At 48.8% G+C, this 27,162-nt stretch overlaps 1 protein-coding gene across 2 annotated transcripts in view; it reads left to right on the top strand.

Moving 5' to 3' along the window:
• Window positions 1–3,076: 3,076 nt before the first annotated feature.
• ELF5 (E74 like ETS transcription factor 5) overlaps window positions 3,077–27,162 on the top strand; it is a 32,781-nt gene continuing 8,695 nt past the window's right edge. The window contains exons 1-4 of one of the 2 annotated variants that reach the window (XM_047877565.1): window positions 3,077–3,199; window positions 10,307–10,431; window positions 21,073–21,306; window positions 24,516–24,566. In XM_047877565.1, coding sequence (XP_047733521.1) covers window positions 10,311–10,431; window positions 21,073–21,306; window positions 24,516–24,566 — 406 coding nt within the window. In that variant the 5' untranslated portion in view covers window positions 3,077–3,199; window positions 10,307–10,310. The remainder of the gene's footprint in view (window positions 3,200–10,306; window positions 10,432–21,072; window positions 21,307–24,515; window positions 24,567–27,162) is intronic. The other variant, XM_047877564.1, reaches the window with a different exon arrangement.

The raw sequence follows: 27,162 nt of genomic DNA, 5'->3' as shown, positions 1-27,162 counted from the left end.
TGAGACAGAGACAGAGCATGAACAGGGGAGGGGCAGAGAGAGAGGGAGACACAGAATCTGAAACAGGCTCCAGGCTCTGAGAGGTCAGCACAGAGCCCGACGCGGGGCTCGAACTCATGGACCGCGAGATCACGACCTGAGCCGAAGTCGGACGCTTAACCGACGGAGCCACCCAGGCGCCCCAAAATTTTCAAGTGTCTATTTGAGCAAACATCAATTCCAATCAGGCATCACCAGATTGAAAGTAGTCAGCCGACAAGAGCTAGGGGAAGGCCTTCTATAGAGCAGACGTGGAAGCAAAGTAAGGAAATTATTTGATAGGGTATAGCTTAAGCACTTGCCTCATTTGGGAAAGGCTACTTGGGCTGTTTGCGACTGATGGTTTTTAAAGCTCACTTTTTCAGATCCCAGTGCATTCACAGTTGAGTCTAGCTTAGGTTCCAGTTTGCTGACACGGGCTACCAGCCATTAGAGCCACTGGAGTCTAGCGCCCTCCTTGTTTAATTGCTTTGAGAAATCTAACAGCACATAGATAATAGAGCGCACACTTGCGTAGGGCTCCAGCCACTCCCCAGGTCGTAGTTCATTCAATTCACACAACCCTGTGAGCGGTACATTCTTCTTTCCCATTTTCCAGATGAGGGAACTGGGAGGTCCGGATGTTAAAGAAGCTTTCCAGGCTCACCCAGCCAGCAGGTGGCCAAGCAGGGACTCAAACACAAGTAGTCCCCTTCCATAATCTGGTCTTGGTCACTAGGTTGCTCTTATGAGCCTAATTAGTGTTACCTGTTGTGACTGGGTGTTGAGACATCAGAAGGATAGGCTGGAAATTCTAAAATGTTCCATACTGTCTTCTGCCCTCCTCTTCCCCATCCCCAACCCCCGCCTCTTGTCTTCGACCGACATTCACAACACAGTTTTTATAAACTTAGGGTTTGATGTTATCTAAGATCTCCACTCTAATCAAATTTAGGTTCGATGTGATAGTTAGACTTAATTGGAGTCAAATTCCTCTTTTATTTTGGTTTTTATCTTAATCACCCCTTTTATCCACTGGTCCAGAAGCCTGTAATTTCACACATAGGCCCTCGGAGATGCCGTATTGTACACTCAGGACCATGAGACAAGCAGAGTTTGTTGTCACACGTATTCACTGCCAGAGAACTTTTCACTCTGAAACAGTTGAGCTGAGACAGCAGAGGAAAAAGAAATGTAATTCCTCCAAAAGACAACAGCGGAATACTATGCTTTCCGTGCAAAGCTCTCCACTGAGAAGAGTGCGTGTGTGCAGGTCCAAACGTGAGGAGCGTTTCAGAAACCAGCGACAAGGTGGGTCCCAGCAGTGTGGGACCATCTCAGTTCCCCAGACGCCAAGGAGCAAGAGGCAAACCACAGAATGTTAGAGCTTAGAGGATTCTCAAAGAGCATCTAATCCAGTTCTTTGCAAACTCTTTTAAAGTGCAGATTCTTTTGTTCAAGTGAAATCTTACCCTGGAGATTTATATAAAAGCTGAGGTGCCCTTACTGAATCAGGGAGGAGAGGTCTAGAGCCCTGACCCGCTGGGCTCCCATCCCCCCATCCCCAGCAGCACTTCTGGGGGCTCCCTGGAACCCCTGGGGTTTCCAGGGAACTGTCTGAATGAATTTGAAAATCGTTATTCCCATCGAAACTTCTCCTTTTACCATGGGAGGAAATGAAGCCCAGAGAAGCTGCCCGACCTGCCTGAGGTTACACAGCAAGTCGGTGGCCTTATCTTCCTTCAACAGTTTTTCCATGACATCCTGAGCCCTCCAATGAACGGCCTTTTGTTTCTCCACACTGTATGTGTCTGTGTATTTGTGTGTTTGTACCCGTGCCCAGAGTTCCCAAGAAAACCTAACGAACCAGTCTCTGCTTTCACTTCAAAGATTGGAGTCTGCAGTTTGGACACAGTGGCTTGGCTATGCAACAGAGCTAGAAGCACAGTGCAAAAAAGGCATAGCATTATAAATGTCATCCCATAGGCCACCGGGGACACTGTATTTCACAGCCTAAATTAGGTCGAGTTTCCGCTCCGGAGGGGAAGTAGTACAAAGTGGGTAGTTCTCACTGCAACACCAGGGAGCTGGCAGGCGAGTCAGGCCCCCAGCCTAGTAGCAGCCGACACCTGACTGGGCCATTAAACCTCTTTCTCCATCTACCCGATTGGGCCACTAAACCTCTGTCTATAAGGGGGGGAGGGGAAAGGGAGAAAGCCACCACATGGCTCACTGCATTTGGAGACGGTAGAAGTTAAATAAGTTCATGTGTCTGATGGTTTTGAGAGAGAAGGTAGAAGGAAGTCCCCACGTCGGTCTACAAGCTGGCTAATGCCTTCATCGTGTTGCAAGGCATAAGGTTGGAGCAAATGGTGGAGAGAAGGGGGGTTCTAATTGATGTGCTTTGTCAAGGAAATTAACTCACAAGGGGCTTACTCAGTGCTTCCCCTGCATTGCCTCATGTGACCCCCAGCCGCCCAGTGGGTAGGTATTGTTGTTTGCATTAGAGCCACTTATTATCTAGCTAGTTAAGTTATTCAAGGTGACACAGCTAGAAAACGATGAACCTAGAATTTGAATCCCAAACCATCTAGCTGCAAAGCCTGTGTTCTTAACCACTGCCCCATCCTGCCCTTGCTCTTTGCCACATGGTGGGGGGGGGGGGGGGGGAGAAGGGGCGCGTGGGGGTTAGGGAGAATGACGTGGTATACGTAAGTGCAGGACTCCGCCAGCCCAGAAGGGAGGCGGCAGAGACAGATACCGGGGCTGAGTTTCAGAGTTTCCCCTCCAGCTTGCATGAACGAGAATTCCCAGCAAATGCACTGCACGTTCCCCGCAAAGCTCCCAGCGGCAAGAATTCTCAGCTTGTTTACTGAGTCCCCTGGAAAGGGGGGGAGGGAGGGTGGGGGCGGGTAGTGAGCTGGGCACAAAAACAGGATAAAGGTAAACTTTCTGCATGTGAGAACCATTCCCCCCCTCCAAGGAGCCGTGTCACACTGTATGTCACCGTCATCAAAGGGGCTGTGCGTAAACCTGAAAAACCAAACGGACCTGTCTGTAGGTGTTACTTATATCACAAGGCTACAGGTGCCTTTATTTCCACTGTATGCTGGTGCTGGGAGCGCCTGCCTTCTCTTGCCTTGAAAGCCTCCTCTTTGGACCTAGTCACCGCTGTCCTCACGTAAGCACCTTTTCTTTGCTCTTTTGGAAGAATTATAAGGGGTGTCAGGGCTTAGAGGCTCGGGCCGGGGCCTGGGACCATTCATCTTGTCTCCAGCTCCACATTGCCAGCCCCCCTTGCCAGTTCCATCAGTCACAATGCCTCCTGGGAAACGTTTGGCTGGGATTTAAATGCTTGCCCGAGAGAGTCGGTTTTGCCTCCTCAGGCTGTGTAACCACCCCCTTCCTAGGCACCCCCACGCGCTCCGGATCGCTTGACCAAACCAAGGGCAACTGGTAGAGAATATGTACAGGCACTCAATTCTCTACCCTTTCCTAAAGCTGTCTTTAGGAAGGGAAGCTAGATTTCGCACTGAAAAATATTCGGCTTCAAGGAGAGCCTACCATCCCCCTTACTAAACTTCTTTCGCCACTGGCCTGCTCGTGGCTCCCCCTTGATACAGAGAAGAGAGCTCCCTTATTACGGTTTGGGCATTTTTCAGGAATGTGTCTGTACATGATAGCTTAAAAGAAACCCGTTTTGCCCTCTCCTCCCACCTCAGTATATAGACCGCTTCCAGAAAAGCAATGCTTAGGGTTTTTCCACTGTATTCTCAGACCTTTTCAAAGACTCTGCCCTGTGTGTGGGGTTCGTGTGCATTTGCCCCCTGCTGGCAGCCACTGGTAGCACATGCCCCCTTCTCCACCTGAAGCCGGGGGGGCCCTGCGTTTGGACGAACTTATGAATTTTACAAACTGGAAAGGATGTCCGAGGTCATAAAGTACAACCTCTTCACTTTACAGATGAGGAAACTGAGGCCTAGAAAAATAAAGGGATTTAGGGAGACAGCTTCGTGTTTTAGACTAAAGGCCCAGGGAGAGGGGTTGTTTGCTCCTGAGTGAAAGCTTAATTCTTTGTCCTCATGTTGTCTCTAAGAATGTTTTTCATAACACAAGGTCTTCTAGGCAGGCCCTTTCACAGCTACCTCTCGGTTGCCTTTTTTTCTCAGAAGTCACCATAATAGCAAGCTTTTAGATATATTGGCAACAGATGATTTTTCCCCCCTCTGGAGCAGGAATAAGTGTATTATGCCCAGACCCCTGCATATGTTATCTGATTTTATTCAATTCTCGGGACATAATGAGGATTGCGTGTTAAAATTCCATTGAAAAAAATTTTTTAATGTTTGTTTATTTTTGAGAGAGAGAGCGCACGCGCATGAGTGGGGGAGGAGCAGGGAGAGGGGGAGACACAGAATCTGAAGCAGGCTTCAGGCTCCGAGCTGTCAGCACAGAGCCCAAGCGAGGGACTCAAACTCACGAATCCCGAGATCATGACCTGAGCCAAAGTCAGACGCTTAAGCCATTGAGCCACGCAGACAACCCTAAAATCCCATTTTAAAGGTAAGGCGCTTTAAAGATGAGTTCAGAGAAGAGCATGGGTTTTTCTGTAGTGCACCTTGTATGAGACAAAAATAAAGAATTTGGACAGGCTGGGTAGTAAGAAATGTGGCCTATGTTCCTCGTCCTTGTGGGTGGCAAAGAGAGAATTAACCCCCAGAGGATTCAATCCAAAGCCGATGAGCTTTGGATTGGAACCCACAGTAAACCGTGGGGCTTACGTTTTGCGGGTCTTTGCCACACCTTCGGGAAAACAACTAAGAACAAACCAGCAAGGAAGCTCCTTAAACAAGCTAGAGGAAAATGAGGAGTCACTTGTCAAGACAAGAGCAAGTCTGTTCTCGCAGTTGCTCTGCTTTCTCCTAAAACAACTAACTGTTCAAGCACCCCAATTATTTCACAGCAAGTGTCAAAATAGTCCACTGAGTTTTCCTCCATGTGTTCCTTCTTAGAAAGGTCCAAAGTATCGGAAATTGACCATGCCTTAACCCCAGGGCTCAGGACCTGGTGGACACTTAGGTGTCGCCGAGGCTTTGAAGGAGGAAAAACGTCTTCGTCCCAATGAGACTGCCCAGGTGGTAGGATCAGGGAAGGCCCTTCTTGCCCCCCGCCCCCCACCCTTTCCATGGTTTCCACCTTCATGGCCTTGTTCTGCCTGGTGATGTTTTGGTGCATAAACAGCCAATGTGTAGATGCTTAATTGGGTGGATTTTTGGTCACATGCCCAGAGTAAAGTTGATGATCTCTGCCAGGGTCAGGAAGGAATTTTCCTCCTCTGGCAAACTGGCCAAGCCTGGGTGGTTTGCTCCTTCCTCTCTCTCTGGAAGGCTGAGCAGAGGTGCCTGTTTGCTCAGGGCATGGGCACCACACCTGTGATTGCTGCCTCTGACTCCTGTGGGGGCAGGAAGCCCACAGGACTGTCCCTCTGACTGTGCGGACCGTCCCTGTGCATATTTGGTGAGTGAGCCGGCTCTCAGAAGGGTTAGAAAGCCAGTAGAGGCATCAAGGATCTGAGCTTCCCTGCTATCACTGTCTCATTCCAAAAGGTACCTGTGGCCAGCCTTTCTCGTGCATGGAAGGGAACCCACCTGATTCCCTCCCCTTGTGCGGATTGTGCTTGAGCCTTTCCTACTTACTAGGCAGCTACAAAGGTAGTCGTGGGGGAAACTGATTCCAAAAGCTGTGGGTGTGTTGATGGGCAGTGAGTGAGGGTACAAAGTGCTTAAGGGATCTGGCTAGCCCAGGCAAAGAATATCTAGAGCCCACTGCTAAAAGTAGCGGACATAGGAGGGAAGGGAGAATAGGAAACTGGGGGAACTTGGCAGAGCTGAAAGTTTAATCTCCATTTGTATTGGTTGGATTTTACTCCAACTTAGCGAGCTTGCTTGACCACGGTATCCAGTATCACCAACATGTATGGGTACCTGTGTGTGCGGGCACATGTCTGGATGTGAAGGTCCATTCAGGTGGGTGCCTGCAGAAAATCATGGGGCCAGGGCACATCTCAGAGCCCCCCTCATCGGTGGGTTCATTTAGCGAATGAAGAATGGAGACACAAGAGGCAGAATCATGGCCCCCAGGCCCGTGTTCTTTCCATGATGACAAACCAGCCAGCACCTCAAAAAACAAAACTGTGTGGCTAGAACAGGAGGCCCAGGGCCCTCCTTGGATCTCCCCTCTTGTCCTGTGGCTGACTCCAGGTCTAACCCAGGGCTTCTCAACCATGTTTTCATTGTCGTCCCCACTAAGGAGGCTTTATAGATAATGTTTTCATAGTCATTACCACTGCATTACCACCCCCCCCCCATAGATACCGTTTATGTTTATGTGTATCATTTATGTACCGTGGCCCTTCAGAGGACCATGAGACATAATAACGTCTAAGATTTATTTTGACCCCCAAGAACCAATGTTTCCCCTCAGGGGTCAAGGTCACCCCCATTGGGAACACACCGTCAAACTTCAAGCCTGGGCCTACCTATTGCTGGAACTCAATGTACTGGTTGAGAAATGGGGCTTCAAATAGCAGTTCTTTTCCCCCCTACCCTCACCCTGTTCCACCTACGTGAAAGAAATCTTAAGAGCTAAAATGTTCAATTATTGCAAGGACTTTCGAGGGCCTAGGAAGCTAGGCCACTGGGTACCAACTAGTCATTATTCCTGAACTCTCACGCCTTAGCGTATGCTAAGTGGCCAGAGTCTTTTGTGGAAAGACCAGGGTTAATGATAACCCCTCCTACTGTAAGAGCAAAAAAATAGAAATTTTTTTTTAATTTGACACTTTTATAAAAAAAAAACATTTTTCCAAGAAGCAAGAAATAATTACAGAAAAAAAAAAAAAAATAGCCCGTGGTACACCTGAGAGCCCTTTAAGAAAACTTAATGGATATAATTTGTCAGAGAAGGGATTACCAAAGGGAATCAGATCTGATGCTGCGTACAGCAGTAGAGAAATTGCAGGGCAAGTAAGTAGGTTGGTAGTAAATGGAAAAGAAACCCTCAAAGGGGGGAAAATATCCTACTGATGTAAAATATTCCTGATTTTTTATGATCAAATTCAATTTACCAAGTGACTTTTGAGGTGTAAGTGAAGAAGTGCTCACTCCTGCTGTTGTGGTTTTTAATCTGGAAAATTTCTAATTGATGGGGAAGACCTGGGACAGTTTTCTATTTTCTTCCATATAAAGGACACCTCTCCTTTCTCCAAACCTCCCCGTGAAGGTCATGTCAAAGGTCCGCCATCTTCTTCCTCGGTTTTCTGAGACTTTACCTTCAGCCGTCACTTAGGGGAGCTTTTCTGAGGTGGCGTCCAGAATGCAGAAGGGGCTTTGGGCTCCAGCGGCCCTTAGCTCCCTCATAGCTCCCACCCCCATCCCGTTTCATCCTACCCCCAGCTCAGGATATAAAAGCAGCCAATCCGTGGGAAAATCAGAGTCCAAACTCAGGCAGCCTTGACCTCTGTTTGCTGCGGCTCCCAGGGGGAGATCCATGAGCATGATAACCCACCAAGCAGATTAACCCTTTCTGGGCATCAGAAAAGAGGCTTCCCAGTGAGGTCTGGTGATTCTCTAATAATGGCCCATAAAGGGTGCCAGAGCGTGAGAATTTGTACTCGGCTATTTCTCTGTTCTCTGTTAATATCCAAATGTTCGTGCACATTTGATGACGATAATGACGGTAGATCTTCAAGAACCCCCAAAGAATCGGCCTTTGATTCTGGAATCACACAATCCCTGCCCTTCTTAGTATTGAGGTCCATTTGATAGGTAAGTGTGTTAGGGGTGTGTCTATAGGCAGATGTGACTGTGAGTGTTTCTAGAAAAGAAAGCAGATGGGCCAAAATTCGGAAACCTTAAGCACTCTCTACAACACAATGTTGACACCCATTGACCTTGAGCAAGATACACAAAGTCCCTGGGCTTTAATTGTCTCAACTGTACAATGATGGGGTAAAAGGAAAGATTGGACTAATTCTGGACTTTTCAACATGTGGCATTCACACCACTTACGAGAGCTAGATCTGATCAGAGGTAGGAAAATTTTACTTAAAGGGCCAGGTAGTTAGTATTTTAGGATATACAGGCCAAAAGGCAAAATCAATTGTATTAGGTAGGTACTTATATAACCATTTACTATGTAACTATTTACAACTGTAAAATCATTTTTAGCTGTGGACCATTCAAAAATAGGTGGTGGCCTGGAATGGGCCTTTAAGTTGTAGTTTGCTAACCTCTGATTCAGGTGTTGCATGGACCAACAGTTTTTATTTAAATGTCTTTGTTTTTATGCATGTTAAAAGGATACTGACTTTCCATTTATCATGGCGATACCAAGTTTTCCTTTTAAATAAGCTTATTTAAAAGGAAATAAACAAACCTATAAGTAAACAAAAAAGGAGTTGATTTTTTTAACGGATTAAGTAAATTATCGGGATGGTAGGCAAATGACTAAAGTTTGTGAAACACGGGGCTAGACGGTTAATAAGCTCCTGGCCATCTGAAAATTCTATACGCTCAATGTCCCAAGACCTGGCATCCAGTCTTTGTTCTGACGCTTACCTACCAGCTGTGTGATCTTGAGCTGCTGGGTCCCCTTTGCAAAGTGGGAACAGAAGCACCCTATCTCGTCAACATTATTGTGATAATCAGAAAAGAGAAGTCAGGCAAACAGATTTTTCTAACCCACCAAACATGAATTCTTGGTTTTTTTCCCCTAAAATGTGGGAATATGGGAAGCAGCAAACTTGAAAGATAAGACCAGCATGGGCAAGAATGCACACGAGTGAGGGCCCCCAGCCCATTCCCCCTTTCCAGCCTTGACCAGACGCCTTCTCCCAAATCTCCCTCCTCGCCAGTGTGGGCAGGAAGTACAGCCCTGTGATTAGGACCATGACCTCTTAAATGGGCAAACCCAAATTCCACCACCTGCCAAACAGGTGGTTTGGGGTATGTTACCTGAAATCTTAGAGCATCCGTCTGCATCACTCACACAGAACCACTACCAGAATCTGAATCTGTCTCAGAGTGTTTGTCCCGAGGAGACCCTGAATAATGAATATAAAGTAGCAAAATGCTCAGCACAGAGCCCAACAGGTAGTAAGTGTATGTTCCGATTACCACAGGTCCTCACTCCCTTAACCAAAACCCCGAGGCTAGATGTGCTGCAGAGTTCAGAATCCTTTAGGTATTAGGAAGGTTTTCCAGTGTATATACTGCAGAATACAGAATATTCCTTCTAGGAATCATAGGAACCATGTGTGTTGTATGTATCATATGAATATTCATCAAGTAGAATAAGTAAAACTATAACTATAGTTATATGTGTTTATACACGTATAATATGTCACTTACATACATATACATGTATACATATATTTAGTAGAAGTTTTCTATGCCTGTATACAGACGTATGGATATAATATATACATAGCCGTACATAAAACTATTTAACATTAATTTAGAACTGTTTGGCGGGGGGGAGCTTTTCTGCTGGAAAATAAGTTTGCACCAAACACACACATGTACTTTCAATTTCGGAGCTTTTGGATTTCAGGATTGTAGGTAAGGGTTTGCGGGTATGTTAACGTATAGCAATTCTTGCCCAACTTTCAGAAGCAGATCGTTACATAGTATAAGCCAGAGTTCAGGGGTCAGATGTGAGCCGGTAGGAAAAGTAAAGAAAGAAGCAGTATTACATCACAAGAGCCTCTATCTTAAAACCCGAGCTTTGCCACTTACTGGCCATGTTACGTGGGCAACTGTTTTTCAACCCCTCTGCCTATGTTTTCTTATATACACACTGGGGATAGATGTACAAACCTCACGGGATGTGGCAAGAACTGAATAACGTCATTGTGGCAAGCACTTAGAGGGGTGCCTGGTTCCTAGGAGGCCACATGTTTGTTATTAAAAACCAAGTGTGGGGCCACCTGGGTGGCTCAGTCAGTTAAGCGTCCGACTTCAGCTCAGGTCATGATCTCACAGTTCTTGGGTTCGAGCCCCGTATCGGGCTCTGTGCTGACAGCTCGGAGCTTGGAGCCTGCTTCGGATTCAGTCTCCCACTCTCTCTGCCCCTCCCCCATTTGCATTCTGTCTCTCTCTCTCTCTCTCAAAAATAAATAAGCACCAAAAAAAAATTTTTTTTAATTTTAAAAAACAAGTGTGCCCAGTGGGGGCTCCTGCAGCGTGGCCCTTGTCTGCCTCCTCACAGTCCTCTCCTGCCGTTGCAGGGTGATGTTGGACTCAGTGACACACAGTACCTTCCTGCCCAACACGTCCTTCTGCGACCCCCTGATGTCGTGGACTGATCTGTTCAGCAATGAAGAGTATTATCCTGCCTTTGAGCATCAGACAGGTGCGTACATCCAGAGAAGCCCATCTGAGCTGGGAGAACTGGGGCAGGAGGTGGTGCTGGCCTCCAGGAGGCGGCAAGGCCATGCTGGGGGCCTGAAAATGCCAGCGCTCACCAGTGTGCAGGGCAGAGGACTGGAGGAGGTCTGGGCGGCAGGAAGGACAGCTTCTGCAGAGAGGAAAGCACTGGAATCTTCACCCAAACTCCTCCCAGCTCTGTGGCCTTGGGGGCTCCACTAACTTCTTCAAGCCTCATTTTTGCTAGCAGATGATAATGCCAATTTCTTGGAGTTATTGTATTTAAACAATGTAGTGGAAAGAAACTCTTAGCCCAGAGCCTAGTAGACTGTTATTGCTTGGTCATTATGGTTTTAGCTAATATTTGCTGAGTACTAGCATTGTTTCAGGCCCTGCACCAAGCACCCACCCCATCCTTATAGAAGACCTAAGAGAAACAAACAATTATGATTTCCATTTTATGGATGAAGAAACTGAGGCACAGAGAGGTTAAGTGAGTTGTATGAGGTCTTACGGTTGGTTAAGCTTCACACGAGTTGACTTGAGCACCTGTTCCCTTAACTCTCCTACATGGTCATCTTACAAATGATATTACCATGTGGTTATTGATATTAATATTGCTGGCTTTCTCTGAGCTTCTATTTCTTTATCCCTAAAGATGATGAGAAACTCTCTGAGAATTAAAGGAGCCAAACTGCGTAAAATTTGTAGCTTTGCACAAAGCAAATGTTCAGTAAACACGAATCCCTGCACTGACCCCCAGGCCTCCCTTCCCCGCCCCCCCATCCTCTCTTGGCTGGTCTTCTCCACCTAAAAAGGAAGCATGGGGCCTTATGCAAATCTGCCAAAGGGAAGCCAGCTGAGCTTTGCCCCAGAATCTTTCTGAGGGCCTCTGTCCCCAGGTGCTTGGGTGACTGCACATCACAGCAAACCTGGCAGACGGCTATCGCGGCAGGTGCACACCCTGAGGCTGGTGATGCGAGTCCCAATCAAGCTGTCAGTCCTCGCGGGCCCTTAACCCTGTTCATCCCAGCTTGGCATGGTCCACACTCAGGGGCAGGAAGCAGGTGGGTCCATCAGAGGCCATGCCTCTGAGGATTCTGCAAAATGTCCCCCACTGGAAGGAAGCCCCTGCCTCCAGGCCGGGGGCCAGGGCCACACAGACAGACTTGAGGCACTCACCTCCATAATCCAGTCCTGCACGGGCTCCCAACACCAACCCATGCATACACGCATGCACATGATGTCTCTCACTCTATCTGAAGGGTCCTGAGTCAGCCAGATACATATTGCAATTCTCCTTAAGGCCTTGAAGCACCTCGTTTCCTGAATTTGAAGGAAGAAAGTGAAGGCTTACCTGTCCGCCTCATCTCCCCATATGCCCCATGATGGAAGGACCCAGAGAGAAGGTCCTTCCCTCCACCCATGCATGACCCAGACCTGCCATCCTGGGAGCCCCCTCTCCCTGCCTTCTCTGCCAGGTGGCAGCTGGGTGGCGGCGGGAGGAGATGACCTCAGCTGCCTGCCCTGGGGAAGTGTTGCAGGCATTGGAACAGTTTCTGGGGTCATCAAGAGCTGAGGCTTTGGAGCCAGGCATCCTAACTGTGAAGTCTGGCTTTGATATTTAATAACTGTGCCGTCATAATTTCTCGTGCCTCAGTCTTCTCATCTGTAAGGTGGAGATAGCAATAACGCCTACCTCATAGAATTGTTGGGAGGGTAACTTGTTAATATATGTGAAGTGTTTGGGACACAGCCAGGCACAGGATAAGCACAGACATGCGTTTAAAAATGAAGGACTGGTGGGGCGCCTAGGTGGCTCGGTTGAGCAGCAGACTTCAGCTCAGGTCATGATCTCGCGGTCTGTGAGTTCAAGCCCCACGTCGGGCTCTGTGCTGACAGCTCGGAGCCTGGAGCCTGTTTTGGATTCTGTGTCTCCCTCTCTCTGGCCCTCCCCCATTCATGCTCTGTCTCTCTCTGTTTCAAAAATAAAATAAACATTAAAAAAATTTTTTTTTAATAAAAATGAAGGACTGGGACGCCTGGGCGGCCCAATCATTTAAGCACCCAACTCTTGATTTCGGCTCAGGTCATGATCCCAGGGTCGTGAGATCAAGCCCCACATTGGGCTCAGCACTCAGCGTGGAGCTTGCTTGGGATTCTCTCTTCCTCTCTCTCTCCCCCTCCCCCACTCAAGCTCTCTCTTCCTAAAAAATAAATAAATGAAAACGAAGGACTACTTTCAGTTTGGGAAGATGAGAAAATGGTGTTTTCACCACAGGCAGTGGTGATGCACAATAATGTGAATGTACTTAATGCCACTCTATCTACACTTGAAAAGGGTTAAAATGGTAAATTTTAGGTCTATTTTACCACAGTAAAAACAAAACAAAACTGAAGGGTTAACAGAAGTGATCACCAATAAGACTGCCGATGGGGCTGAAATCCAACAGTCGTACATAAAAAGACTGAGGCCCCTGCATTTCCATCAGTGTAACAAGGGGATGGACCAAGTCTTTGCTAGAACCCTTTCCAGAAGCTTCTCTGATTCCTGCACCACAGATGCAGCCTTCTTCTCCCACCACCCGTTGAGAAAATATAAAGTCCCACCAAAGCACGCGGCCAGTGAAGACAAGGTACCCTCCGGGAGTGACCGAGCTCCCAAATACTCCCGGCTTTGGAGTTGCCACCTGCCCGCCCTGGATTCCAGAAGTTGCTGAATGTCTCTGACCTCCCAGAGGTGGTCAGAGAAGCTGGATGTGAAAGGGTAGCAGAGCGCTTCCCCAGGCGCTGCGTGGGCCCTGGAGGCCCTGGCTCTCCCGCCGGTGGGAGGAGTGACCAGCAGGGCCTCTCTCTGTCCTTTCTCACCCAGAGAGGTGACGCGTCCGTCTGAGTGTCTGCAGCCCTCTCTGAGAAGGATGCAGCACGGTCACCTCTGGACACGACCCTGCAAACTTGCTGTACTCCGTGGCCAGTGAGACCTCTCTGCAGCCCCCATCTTGAATTCGTAGTTGTCCCAATGGCAGCTCCCTGTTCGAGTCTGGCTGACGCTCTCACTGACCACCGGCACCGTGACCTTGGCAGGTTTTTTTCCTAACATCTCTGGGATATGCCTTCCCAGCTGGAACGGCCTTTGCCTCTTAGGGTTGGCAGGACGGACAGTCCACATAGAAAGCGTTTCGTCAAACGCCAGGCACTTGGGAGGTGCTCACCGTTGCCAGGAACACCTCACGGTCCTGTTCCTCTCTTCAGTTTCCGCAGTGAACAAAAGCAACAAAGGTCTCCTTCTCATCCGTTCCGATTCAGAGTTTGACAGCTTCGATACTTGGAGACCAAAGGGAAAGAAAAGGAGAAAGGAAGGGTGTGCCCGCCGGACAAACGATGTCTACAAGAGGGCAGAGAGGAATAATCAGCTCAGTCAGGAAAACCAGCTGTTTTCACAACCTTTTCAAATGGCTTTAGCAGACAGCAGCTGAATTTGTGCCCTCCCCGCGCTAACCACAAAGGGTCTGACCTGCTCTTCGAAGCGCGCCTTCTGTGTGGGGAGTGGATGGTCACAGATTGCAACATACCCTAGGGTTTCATTCACTCGCCCGGGCGTTCCCTCCTGCCCCCTTAAACTAAAGGACTGCAAATACTGGACAATTGTATCCAAGCGTGGCAGGCGTGCTGCATATATTTCACAAGCATACGAGACTTCGTGAAAGATTTCCCTGCTCAAGCGCTGACAAGCCACGGAGTATCCTGGCCCCGCGCTGAGCTTTGGCACTCCGTCCTGAACCTCCACATGCCCACACGCCACCCTCCCGCCGTTTGGCGGGGTCGCCACACCACCAGGCGGTACCCCCTCTGCTCTGGATTCTGGTTTCTACTTTGGCGGCACCAGCGGTTTCTAGATCGGGGCAGTTCTGGGGGTTCCTGACAGGTCCCTTGGGGACCTCCGGTGACAGTTGAGAAAGCCAGGCTCTGGCTCCCCCTCCCATCCCCATGCACCTTAAAGACAGTACAGCACGTTGGTCGCTAAGCCTCAGGTGTAGACGCGGAAATACACGTACCCGACCTACTGCTGGCTCCGCTGCCTACTCACTATGTGACCTGACAAAGGGATTTCACCTCTCTGTGCCTTACTTTCTTGGTTTACTTTGTAAAATGGGCGATGTGATCTAGGACCTGGTGGCACAGTGTGGACGATACCACGGGCACAAAGGGTCCGGTATGCTAACTGGTACATCCTAACACTCGTGCGTCAAACTATCGTTACACCGGGGGAAATTTCATTTACATTTTTTTGATGTTTTTATTTATTTTTGACACAGAGAGAGGAGGAGCTGGGGAGGGGCGGGGAAAGATGGAGACAGAAACTGAGGCAGGCTCTGTGCTGACCGCAGAGGGCCCGACGCGGGGCTCAAACTCGTGAGCCATGAGATCATGACCTGAGCCGAAGTTGGATGCTGAGCTGACTTAGCCACCCAGGCGCCCCTGGGAAATTTTATTTAAAGAAAGAACTTTATCTGAAAAGGTGCAAAACCTTTTGAATATTAATACACGGAAGATCGGGGAGAGAGGCATGTGGGTCCCATGTGGGCTTTTCTAAGCAAGATTCATGTGCTGGGTATAGAAGTCTGAGAGCGCACGCAAAATAGAGTCTAAGAATTTCTAAGTCAAAACCAGATAAATAAACAAAATCCACTGAAAAGTGGGAGATGAGCCCGTGGCAGTGATCACAACCCCACGAGCACCCCCTAGAGACAGACCTCAGCACTCACCACCGCTACCCTATCTGGCACACACCTGAGCCTCCTGGGCAGCTGTGGCCTCGGGACCACTCAGGGCTCGCTGCTCCCTGTCCCTTCCTAGCCCCACATGCCCCAGGCCACAACTCTTTGTTGATAGCCACCAGCCCTTCCAGTGTTTTTCCCATCCAGTTTCTTATGCTGCTCCGGGCTTCCCTCCCATTCCACCATCTCATGGTCTAAATCATTCCACAGCCTTGGAAGGAATGCTAAGAAGGGCTCTTGGATGGAGTTAGACCATCTCTGGGAGGAAACCTGGAAACAATTTATCATTTCAGGCGTCCCCCCTCGTAAAGTCCTTCCTTGCGGTGACAAAGCCACAATTGATGGTGCCCCCGTGCTACCCAGTCCACTCACCGGCTCTCTTCAGTGCAGCCCCAGGCAAAAAACTTTCCCAACTCCCTATGCTAATAAATCATGCTAATTATGGTCCAGGCTGTCTAACTCGGGCCTCCTCTGACCCAGACTGTCTGCCTCCCCACGCCGAGCCCTGGGCTTGCTTTGTTCTGCTTCTCCTCACCTAGACTGAAGCTCTGGTAAGGAAGACCTCATTTCCCTGAGAACAAACACAGTCCCAAAATAGTAACAAATTACAGGTGACTTCCATTGAAGGCTTACTGCCGTCCAGATAACTGGGCTAAGTTCTTTACAGGCATTTCTTTTCCTTTTCACAGCAAACCTTCTAAGAGGTAGGCACTATTATTATTCTTGTTTTACAGAAGGAAGCTGGGGGTCCAGAGAGGTTAGGAAGTTAGGACTGCACAGCTAATATGCTGAAGAGTCAGGACTGCAAATCAGGAAGGTCCATGCCGCAGCTCAAACTCAGCTAATCCACACAAATCCCTTCCAGGTCTTTTTCTTCAGGTCCCTTCCACATCAGGTTAGTTGACGGGACAGTTAGAATGGAGGATGGGAACAAGGGTCTGATTGAATCCAGGAGCTGGCAGGTTCGTTTAGCTTCACAAACCTTCTCATCGAAGTTCCCCGATCAGCAGAGGAGAAAGACCAAGTTCTCCTACAAAGGGTCTGGGAACATAACTCAAAGCTCGAAGTTCAAACTATTTTTACAGTCTGCAGATTTCACATTGTGTTGCATAGCAAAGAAAAGTCAAAATCTCCCCCCACCTAGATTTTTGCCTTAAGTGAGGCTCCAAAATAATGAATAGTGTTGGCTCCAGAATTTCTGTGTAGGAAGGGCTTGGGGGCAGCAATTCATGTGGAAGAGATGGCAAAGGCACTCACCTAGATTTTTTTTTTTAAGAGCACTTGGCGTAAGATTGAGAAGACAGCAGGTGTCTGTAACAAAGAATGGAAGTAGTGGATTAATGGGCCCACTCTCTGGCATTACCATCGGAGATGCCCAGACATTAATCATGTGGGCCCCCTTACCCTTGGCACCCTCTGTGGGGATTTAGCCCCTGCCCCTCCACCCCAGTGGGGAAGCATGGGTCTCATGTGCATCCTGAACATCAAGCATCTTACAAAACCACACAGTGTCCCCACATTTTGGACAGCATTGGTTGCTTAACTCCTGCTGGCAATTCAAGGACAAATTAGCTTGCTTTATAGTATAACTTCCTTTGTTTTCATAAAGGAAATAAACCCAAGTCTCTGGAAAGGAACAAAGCTGCCGACCTACACACACACAGAGACACACGCAGAGAACCTATTAGAAGTATTTGAGGAAATACAATCAAAGTAGTGCTATGGGTAGCCCCAGTACTAACAAGTATAAATGGATGGTATTTAATGAGCGCTTACTACATAAACGCCTGCCTCTCTTCTAAGTGCCTTCCATGGACATTCGCTGCTGACCATGTGGGCATGTGAGTGTGTCAGCCCAGCTCTACAAGGTTAAGTCTTCCCTCTGAATTTATATATACCGCAGGTTATAGCATCACTTGTGAGAACTACCCCCCAACCACGACCAGAATTGCTGAAAACTCCCTTAGCTGCTCAGTTCTTCCTCCCAGCGTAGCTGGCCCTTGAACAAATGTCCTGACCCACTTCCAACTTCAAAGTTGCTGGCTGAGTCTGATGTTTAATAGTGGCCTGTGGACATTTAGATTAAGTCTTCCAGGCAGGAGATGTCATTTGCACACATAGGCAGAAGGGCTTATGCTCAGCTTCCCCAAAGAGTTTTGATTACTTTATAAATGCTAGATGCATTGAGAAAAACGCTTTGTATTTCCAGACAACACAACCTATTAAAGATAATATATTCTGTGGGTGCATTACCCTTTCCTTTCTTAAAATTTACTTTTAATTTATTTTTAAATTTTTTTAATGTTTATTTATTTTTGAGAAAGAGAGAGACAGAGAGACAAAGCATGAGCAGAGGAGGGGCAGAGAGAGAGGGAGACACAGAATCCGAAGCAGGCTCCAGGCTCTGAGCCATCAGCACAGACCCCAATGTGGGGCTCAAGCCTAAGAACTGTGAGATCATGACCTGAGCCGAAGTCAGACATTCAACTGACATTACGGTTTTTTTGTTTTCAGTTCACACCATTTAATGTTTATTTATTTTGGAGAGAGAGAGCACAGTTGGGGGAGGGACAGAGAGAGAGGGAGACACAGAATCCGAAGCAGGCTCCAGGCCCTGAGCTGTCAGCACAGAGCCCAACGCGGGGCTGGAACTCGTGAACCTCGAGATCATGACCTGGGGCAAAGTCAGACGCTTAACCTACTGAGCCATCCAGGGGCCCCACCCTTTCTTTTATTTGCCCTGAGTTCATGTCTTTCAGGTGGCAAAAGAGTCTTTTTCATGCCATTCTAAAGATTGTAAATCTGGTCATCATCAGTCTCTCATCCTCTTTCTGATTTTTTAAACCTTTTTAAACTGAATTTTATACATGTATGATATACATATATACGTAAATTTCACATTATCTTATATTTTACATATTACACGTTAGACATAAATTTTTTATGTATAGCATACCACACACACACACACACACATGTGTGTGTGTGTGTGTGTGTGTGTGTGTGTGTGTATAATTATCATGTGCGTTTATGCCTTCAGTATGCCTTCGTCCAAATCTTTTTTAGTCAGTCTTTGAGATGTGTCCGACTGGGTCCTCCTCAACCGAGAACAGTGAGGCATGATATGATGCAAGATGGAAGAGTTGATGTGGACCTAACTCCTTTACTGACTACCCACATGGCCTTAGTAGAGTCACATAGCCTCCCAGAATCTCCTTTTTCTCAACTATAAAGTGGGGACAATAATCCTTGGTCATTCAGCCAGTCAGTTCCACTCACTGAGCACCCACAGCGGGGTAGGCCAGACCGCGTGCACTCCTGGCTCAGGGTGAGCAAAGCAGAGCTGGCCAGCCATGTGGAGTTCAACGTTTGGGGTGGGGGGCGGCGGTGGTTAGGCATGAATCCTTCTGAGAAGGACACCTGAGGGGGCTGTGCAGACGTGGGAAGGCTCCCTGAGATGGGGGAGTGAGCTGTGGTCTTGAGGATGAGCAAGAATTAGTTAGGAGACGGTAGATGGAGACCTTGTTCTGGCCCAGGAGCAATCCTGAGGGAGCCACAGGGGAGAGGGTGAGGAGGGGCCAGAGGAAACAGGCCTTCCTCACCCCTGTCAGCCTCATCGCTGCACCCCTCTAGTGAGGACAGGACCATGGAAACACACGGCAACCAGAAAGCGCCCCATGATGCTGACTCTCTTTGCCCTCTGTGTAGTGAGAACAGCCATTTTCCTCTCAGCTCCGGGGGCTGTGGGAAGGCTTTCCCTGAAGAGAGCCCGCCATGCTTGGCTCTGGCTCTGGCTTTCCTCCAGGGGGAGCCGCACACAAAGCCTGCTCTGTGGGTGAGCTTCAAAGGAGAGAGCTGAGGGGAACAGAGCCTGCCAGCAACACCTCCTCGTGTCAGTGCCCACCCCCACCCAAGCATTTCTCCGAATCCTCCAGGCCCTTTAGCGTCCAGAAACAACATGACCCTCTTCACGTGCCAAAGAAAATAACAAGGGGGTGGAAGTGGAAAGAGGAGGGAATGGAGACTTGGCGAAACCTTTCCACGGAAAGAAATAAACTGTATCCTCCAACTGTTGCACACCGATAGCCATCTCCGTTGGGGACTCAGCTAGGGACCAAGGGTGGAAGAATTTCAAGGCTCATAAACATCCCTCATCAGAATACCAGGAATGTCAAAGGCCCCCGAGGTTTACTCAAGCCAGAAATCAGTAGATGAAAGCACAGACCAGACAGGGGAATGGCTGCCCTATTTTCCCAGTAGACCCTATTGGCCCCAAGGTGCCCCTCACAGGCTAGTGGGCGGGCCGCAGCCAGCAACCAGCAAGCAAGAAGTGAGGCGGCCTCCTGGTTCTCCTCACCCACCAGGTAGAGGCAACAACATTGATCTCGACCATCTTGACAGACTACCGACTCTTTATCCACATGCATATAAAATTCTGATTACAAACTTAAATGAAAACAAATCTATTGTTTAAGTTGACCACCCCTCAATCCACTCCATGGTAGGGAAAGAGATTTCTGGAAGGGCTCTGAGTTTTAGGGGGAGCCTCAGTTTCCCCCTCTGTGAAGTCGCCTGATCATTCCTATTTGGGAGGATTTGAGGCCCTTGAGAAGCTGACGCACCAGGGGTACTTGAGGAGCTCCTGAAGGAGCAAGACTCCTGACAGGCAGCGAACATCTCTCTTGCCTTGGATTGGAAGCTCCGTAGATTCACTGGGGACAGTGGCAGCAAATGCAGCATTTACCAGGGAGTCAGAATAGCCTCATTGACATTTGCTGTGGAGTCTAACTCTGAGTGACGCTTTCTGTCATCGACACAGCCCGAGCCAGTCACTGTGCCATCCTCTACGTTCTGCCTTTCTCCTCACTTTTTCCACACTCGTCTGCCACCCTTTCCTCCTGGCATTGGGACAGAGCTGTTGAGCACCGAGTCTCTGTTCCAAGCCAAGCATGGCCCCTTCCCAGCCTCCCAGACAAGATGGTGCCCACTTCTCTCTGGGTTTGTATGGGGCTCCTCTGACGGAGTGACGGGGCTCTGGCCTCAGGATAGAAAAGCATCATCAAAACCACAGAAGCAACAATACCATCAACTCCCCCACGTCTCTCTTCCCCAGAGGAGACTGCTAAGGTGATCCAAGCTCTGTCGGACTGCGGGCAATGTCTCACCAGCTCGAACCCTCGGCCCTAGATGACCAGAAACAGCGCACAAACCAACAGCTAGTGTTGGCAACTGTTGTAAGAGCAGAGGGAATCAAATCAGCTTCAGATTGTGTCTGGCACACAGTCAGCATTTAATAACCATTGAAGTGTTGATAGTTTTCTAGGCGCTACACAGCCTATATACGTTAACTCCAAATTGCATCACAGCCCTGTGAGTTGGGCATATGATACCTATTTTACAGATGAGGAAACTGAGGCTTGAATGTCTATGGACCCTGCCCAAGTCGCAAGCAGCCAAACTAGGGTGGGAACCCGGGCTCGTCAGGCCCCAAAGAGTGTGCTCTTGATAACCTGTTGTCTGAAACCGAACCACTGAAGGGCCTTGTTCTCCCCTTCTCCGCTACGTCTCCTCTTTCTAAGCATCGAGACTAGGTCCAGGCACTCCCAAGCCATGACTGGGTTTCTCACCCGTCATCCTCTCTCCTGCCCTGACGTCCACCTGTAAGATCCAGTCTCTTCTGGGTTTTGCAGTGGAGTAGGTAACCTGGGCCCAGAGCACCCCAAAGCCAGAGGCTCTTTTAACTCACAGCAGAGGGGTGGGGGTGTTAACACAACCGAAGCCTCCTTCGGGGGCCCTCTAGAGGCTTCCCTGGGGGCGGCTGTCCCTCACTTCCCTCTCTTCTGCCGTAGCCTGCGACTCCTACTGGACGTCCGTCCACCCCGAATACTGGACCAAGCGCCACGTCTGGGAATGGCTCCAGTTCTGCTGTGACCAGTACAAGCTGGATGCCAACTGCATTTCCTTCTGCCACTTCAACATCAGCGGCCCGCAGCTGTGCAGCATGACTCAGGAGGAGTTCACCGAGGCGGCCGGCCTCTGTGGGGAGTACCTCTACTTCATCCTCCAGAACATCCGCTCGCAAGGTCAGTGTCCAGAGGGCCGGGCCTCCAGGGGAGGGGCCCGGGACTGGGACCGAATGACCCCACGATGTGACTCACACGGCAAAATCTCATTCGCTGGAACTCTCTGTTCACTAACATCCCCGTCACCAAACCCTCTCAATACCTGCAAGTTCTAGTTTGCTAGGATTAGAGATCGCAGGTCAGAGGGAGCAAGTTAAGGGGAAGCAAGTATGTTCATTAAGATTTGCAACCATAAACCATGGAAGAAGAGGTTTCTGCTTGACTTTTCATTAAGCAGAAGGAGGAGAAAGTTAACTAGACCCTTTCCCTTCCCATTTCCAGAGGAGTCCGACTCATTGACATTTCGTGATCACTTTCCTAACGGTCAAGGAGAAACAGCCAGAAGGTGGCGTCAGTGGCATTCTTTAACATTTCAACAGGCCCCGCAAGAGCGGAATGTTGAACAGGTGTTTTAAAACTGGATAGGTTTTGTTTTCGAGAACGTATAATTCTGTATCCCCACGTCACAGATAAAGGAACTATGGTCCCAAGCTATTAAGTGACTTCTCCGATGTCATACAGCAAACAGGGTTAATTCATGGAAAATCAATAGAAAGCAAAGGCTTTGAGTTCAGAAAGACCTGTGTTCCAATCCTGACTCCAACACTTTGGAGCCATAGGTCCTCTGGCAAAGGGCTTGCCCTCTCTGGATTTCCATTGCCTCGTCTGTACCCTGGGATAATAATACACCTTCACAGGTGACAGGTTTCAGTGAAACATTGCCTGGAGCAGCATAAAAAAGTGTAAATGCAATAAATGGCAGCTGGTTTTGTTTTGTTTTGTTTTGTTTTTTTTGTCATCAGGCATATAACCAAGGGGAAGAAATTTTTAAAAATAAAGGAAACATATTTCAGCTCAATTTTAAGAAAAGACATTAAGGTTAGCACCTTTTTTGGGGGGAAGACTGCTTCAGAATATACTCAAGGTAGGAAGCTCCCCATCACTGGAGATAATCAAGCAGTCTAATAGCCCCCTGATCGATGGGGGTGCTGGGGCAGGGATTCCTGTCTGGGCAGAAAACCACAGAAGACCTTCCAACTCTAAGAATTCTTTGCTTTCCCCTTGCTCTCCCCAATCATGAGTGCCTGAGGGCGGGCAAGCTATAGATGTTGGCCCTGGGGCACTGCTCAGCTTCTGTCCTGGGAGCCACGACCCATCGGGGGCAGGGAAGGGACAAAGAGACCTGCTGTCCATTGTTGCCCAGTCCTGGCTTCTTTAGCCAGTGACAGTGCGCTGCCAGGAGCAGTGGTCTGGGCGTAGAGTGGGCCCTCCCTGAAAAGGGGAAAGTCTGAGTAAATCACAGCAGCTCAGAGTAGAGCTCCAGGCTCCAGCACCTTCTGAGGGAACCTCTTTGCATGAGAACCCCTGGGCCACAGAGAGGGAGGTGTCCCATCCTGGAAGAGGATGCAGCTTGGCATTGCCAGCCTTAGCCAAACATCATGTCCATCAAGTTTGTCTCCAGGCCCCCAGCAGCCACTGTGCTGGGGTCTCTTAGCATGGGGTACCTCCCTTCCCTGACACTCGTTACAACCCCAAATCCCTATTCCTGGTGCCATCGCCTCAGGGTCTGTGCAAAACAAGCCCAAAACAATTGTTTTTCAAACAGACCATATTTGGCTCCTTCTTATTCTGAGGAATCCCCGGAGTCACAAAGCCAACTCGAACGGGAGAATTTCAGGCCAGCAACGTTCTTCAAGCAGGAATGTGTGCTGTGTATTGTGAACTGAAGTACACGTATTGTGACCAGACTTCACAGTGGCCCAATTTGCCTGGGACACACCGTTTTCACCTATTATCCCAGAGTAGTTGTTACTAGCACTGTCTTTCATTCTCAAAAGTGCCTGCATTTGGATAATTAATTAATTATATGGTGATCTGGTTATTATCTAGTTTAGGTCTTCTATTACTGCACAGATTAGGACTCTGGCAGAATAGGACACAGAAGGGCCACCTGGGTGGTTCGGTCGGTTAAACGTCCAACTTCGGCTCAGGTCATGATCTCCTGGTTCGTGAGTTCAAGCCTCCCGTTGGGCTCTGTGCTGACAGCTCCGAGCCTGGAGCCTGCTTTGGATTCTGTGTCTCCCTCTCTCTCTCTGTCCCTCCCCTGCTCGCGCTCTGTCTCTCTCTCAAAAATAAACACTAAAAAAAAAATTTTTTTTTTGAGAAAAAAAAGAATAGGACACAAAACAAGTAAGTTTTGACAGCGGGAGGAGCTACAGGGCAGCATAGGACCCAGCGTGCTGTCCGGTTCGGAGATATCTCAGTAAGATTTAAGGGCCTGGAAACCCGGGGACGCTGGCTGCTGGAAGAGGAGGTCAGCAAGGAGTGCGGGGGCCACAGTGGAGGTGGAGTGGGTCCCTCATCGGTTAATCCTCTATCCTGTGCTCTGGTGGCCCTGTGGGCAGAGTGGGCCGAGGTGTCCCGGCCGAGCAGAACCCATCAGAAAATGGCGCTAGGAAGAAACAGTCCCAAATGTGCCCTGTCCCGGCCTCCTGAGTCAGTGGAAGTTGGTGCTCACTGGCCACCAAGCTAGGACAGAGGTGTCCTTTTTCCTGTACTGCTACATGATAACTTGATTGGAAACTCCGAATTCACCCCCAACTCACCCCATGCTTCAGAGGAGCAAACCAAGGCCCCAACATGGCCCCCCAAATCCTTGTTAAAGCCTCTCAGCCGGCCTTGCACTTCTTTGGGCCTCCTGCGTCCATTTTCCCCTGTGACCAGCACGTAGCAGGCATTTAAATCCCCAGAGGATTAGAGGCTACATCATAGACCACAGACCCTGAGAGCGGAAGGGGGGACTCAGTGGTAGTTTTGTCACCTGTGGCCAGCGAGGAACACGAGCCTGGAGACTGAGTGACTGGCAAGGTCCCACTGGGGTCAGTGACAAGGTCCAGCTCAGAGTCCAGGCCCGCTTGGAAAATCCCAGAGGCTGCTGGAATGCATGGCCCTGGGGCCCTCTCCAGGAGGCCTTTAAAAACCAGGAGACTGTCATCTCCCAAGGATGGCTTCAGGGTGGCCCAATTAGCGCCAGGTGGTCTCCAAGTTTCTTTCTGAAATAAAACTACCCCACAGAGAGGACAGCTGTCCCCCCTTCTCCCTGCACCCCCTCTCCTGGCCAGGGAACCCAGGATCACGGTGCGGTTTGTGGACTTCTTTTTCTTTCCTAGGTTACTCCTTCTTTAATGACACAGAAGAGACCAAGGCTGCCATCAAAGACTGTAAGTAACCAAGTTCAAGCTGCCCAAGGCTGTGCTGAGGCTGCTGTTGGGCACGGGGGCTTGATGGGCCTTTTGTGACCACATTGAAAAGTTGATGACCTAGAAACGGTCACAGACCAGGAGAAGACAGCAGGGAGAAATGTGGTGGGCAGAGCACGGGGCTTGGATTTATGGATTCCTTGCCCTCCCCAGCCTCAGTGTCCCTATCTGTAAAATGGAGTGGCCCTCGCCAGGTCGTGGTGAGTTGGAGAAACAGTGCACATGAAGTGGCTGGCAGATGCCAGCGACGTGGATGCTCCAAACACTGGTATCTGTGAGCAATAATCATCATAATTACTAGCCACGGGGGCCTTGTAGCTGCAAATGTCTCTCAAGATCTGAGCTCACTAAGCATTTTTCAATTACAAGGGGATGGAGGACCTACAAGAGCCCTATTGATTCTGAAAACTAACCCTCACAGTTTCACTTTTGCAGACAGAGGTTTAGGAAAGGGAACTTTGGAGCTTTCTTTTTAATTTTTTAATGTTTTATTTATTTTTAAGACAGAGAGAGACACAGCATGAGTGGGGATGGGGCAGAGAGAGAGGGAGACACAGAATCTGAAGCAGGCTCCAGGCTCCGAGCTGTCAGCACAGAGCCCGACGCGGGGCTCGAACTCACGAACTGTGAGATCATGACCTGAGCCGAAGTTGGACGCTTCACCGACTGAGCCCCCCAGGCACCCCTGGAGCTTTCATTTTTTTAAAGACGATGATGGTTATTACTTTTAGTTTCCAAGTCCCACACAATGGCCCTGGCTTGGGAACTAAGAGGAGATGTGGGTGCTGGGTCCTGGGCAGGCCCCTTCCCTCCATAGACTTCGCTCCTTCATCTACAGAGACGGGACAGAGCATATGGGTACTGCTGAGGCCTCTGAGGGGCAGACACAGACAGATGGGTTCTTATGACTTATTGTTTCTGTTCTGAAAGTCCCAAGCAATCAACTGAGGATTCAGGTTATCTGGTTAATGAAGGGTTTTTTTTTAATTAATTTTTTAATGTTTATTTATTTGTGAGGAGAGAGAGAGAGAGAGAGACAGAATTCAAGCAGTGGAGGGGCAGAGAGAGAGGGAGACACAGAATCTGAAGCAAGCTGCAGGCTCTGAGCTGTCAGCACAGAGCCTGATGCAGGACTTGAACCCACGAACTGCGAGATCATAACCTGAGCCGAAGTCGGGCACTTAACCGACTGAGCCACCCAGGCGCCCCATGAAGGGTTTTTTCATTCAGAGTTTTAGTGCAGGAATAGCTGCATCCATGAACCACATTCTGTAGGCTTACAGAGGCCCGAGGTGCCCCATGGACCCCAGTGGACCTCACAAGAGCAGGTCTGCCTTCCATGAGGCATCCCGGCATTCAGGCCTCAGAGCATAGCCTCATCCCTGTCTGGAAACAAAGCTCCCATGGAGCTTCCCAGCTCCACTAGAATCCTTCCGCAGCAGTCTGCAGGGTGCAAACCCAGCTGTCTCCACCCAGCCCAGGCCAGGAGAAGCCCCTGGAAGAAATGAGCCCACTGAGGCCCAGGGACAGGCACCTGCTGTATTCCTAAGCAGCAATGAGTCTGACCTGCCTGACCCTTTCTCAGGGGTCAGTGTCTCTACCTATAAATGGGTGTATTTTTGCCAACCTGCCTTCCTCACAGCTAGGAAGAGACAGCGTGTTGTAAGTTCTTTAGAAGAAGTTGTTATATGAGTATACAACTAGCCCCAATTAGAGTCATTGCTATAATAATAACAATGGCAGTTAGCATTTACTGAGTGCTTACAAAGAGCTGGGCCCTGTGCTAGAATCTTTATAGACATTGTTTTAGGTAATCTTCTCAATAACTCTGTAAGACAAGACCTAGTACCACATAGGAACTAAAGCTTAGAGGTTAAAGGTTAGGAAGGTGAGCAGCCCAGGTGTGTCTAAATCTGAAGCCCTTAACCCCTACTCTCCTACCCATTCCTTTCTTTCCCTTTTTTTTTTTAATTTTTAAGTTTTTTAAATTTAATCCCCCAGGCACCCCTTTTATTTCCCTTTTCATTCATTCATTCAACAAATATTTATTGAACACCTACTATGAGCCAGGCCCAGGCACTTACTATGTGCCATGGCTGCACTGATGAGGATAACTTTGGTCTTGCCTTCATAAAGCAAGAGAGGGAGAGAGACATTAAATAAATAATCCCCATAATAAATATGTGATGACTAAGTATGACGATATCGCAAAGGAAAAAGACAGGGTGCTGTGTGTGTGATGGAGGAAAGATTGCATTTAAATTAGGGACCAGGGAAGACTTCCTGGAAGAAGAGATATTTTAAATTAAACCTAAAGAGTGAAAGTTAGCCAGGAAAAGAAGGAGGAAAGGGTCCAGGGAATGAGTGGCCAGTGCAAAGGCCCTGGGGCAGGATCAATTTTGGAGCCCTTGAGAAAGAATCAAAAAAAGGCTAGAAACTCTCACACTAGGAGGCTCAATATGGTAACCACTAGCCACAGGTGGCTATTAAATTTAAATAAAATTAAGTAAAGTTAAAATTCAGCTGCTGAGTCACACTGGCCACATTCCAAGTGCTC

The sequence above is a fragment of the Prionailurus viverrinus genome, chromosome D1 (genome assembly GCF_022837055.1).
Source record: "Prionailurus viverrinus isolate Anna chromosome D1, UM_Priviv_1.0, whole genome shotgun sequence".
NCBI lineage: Eukaryota > Metazoa > Chordata > Mammalia > Carnivora > Felidae > Prionailurus > Prionailurus viverrinus.
The sequence above is the reverse complement of the archived record's forward strand: the minus strand, read 5'-3'. Positions and strand labels throughout refer to the sequence as shown.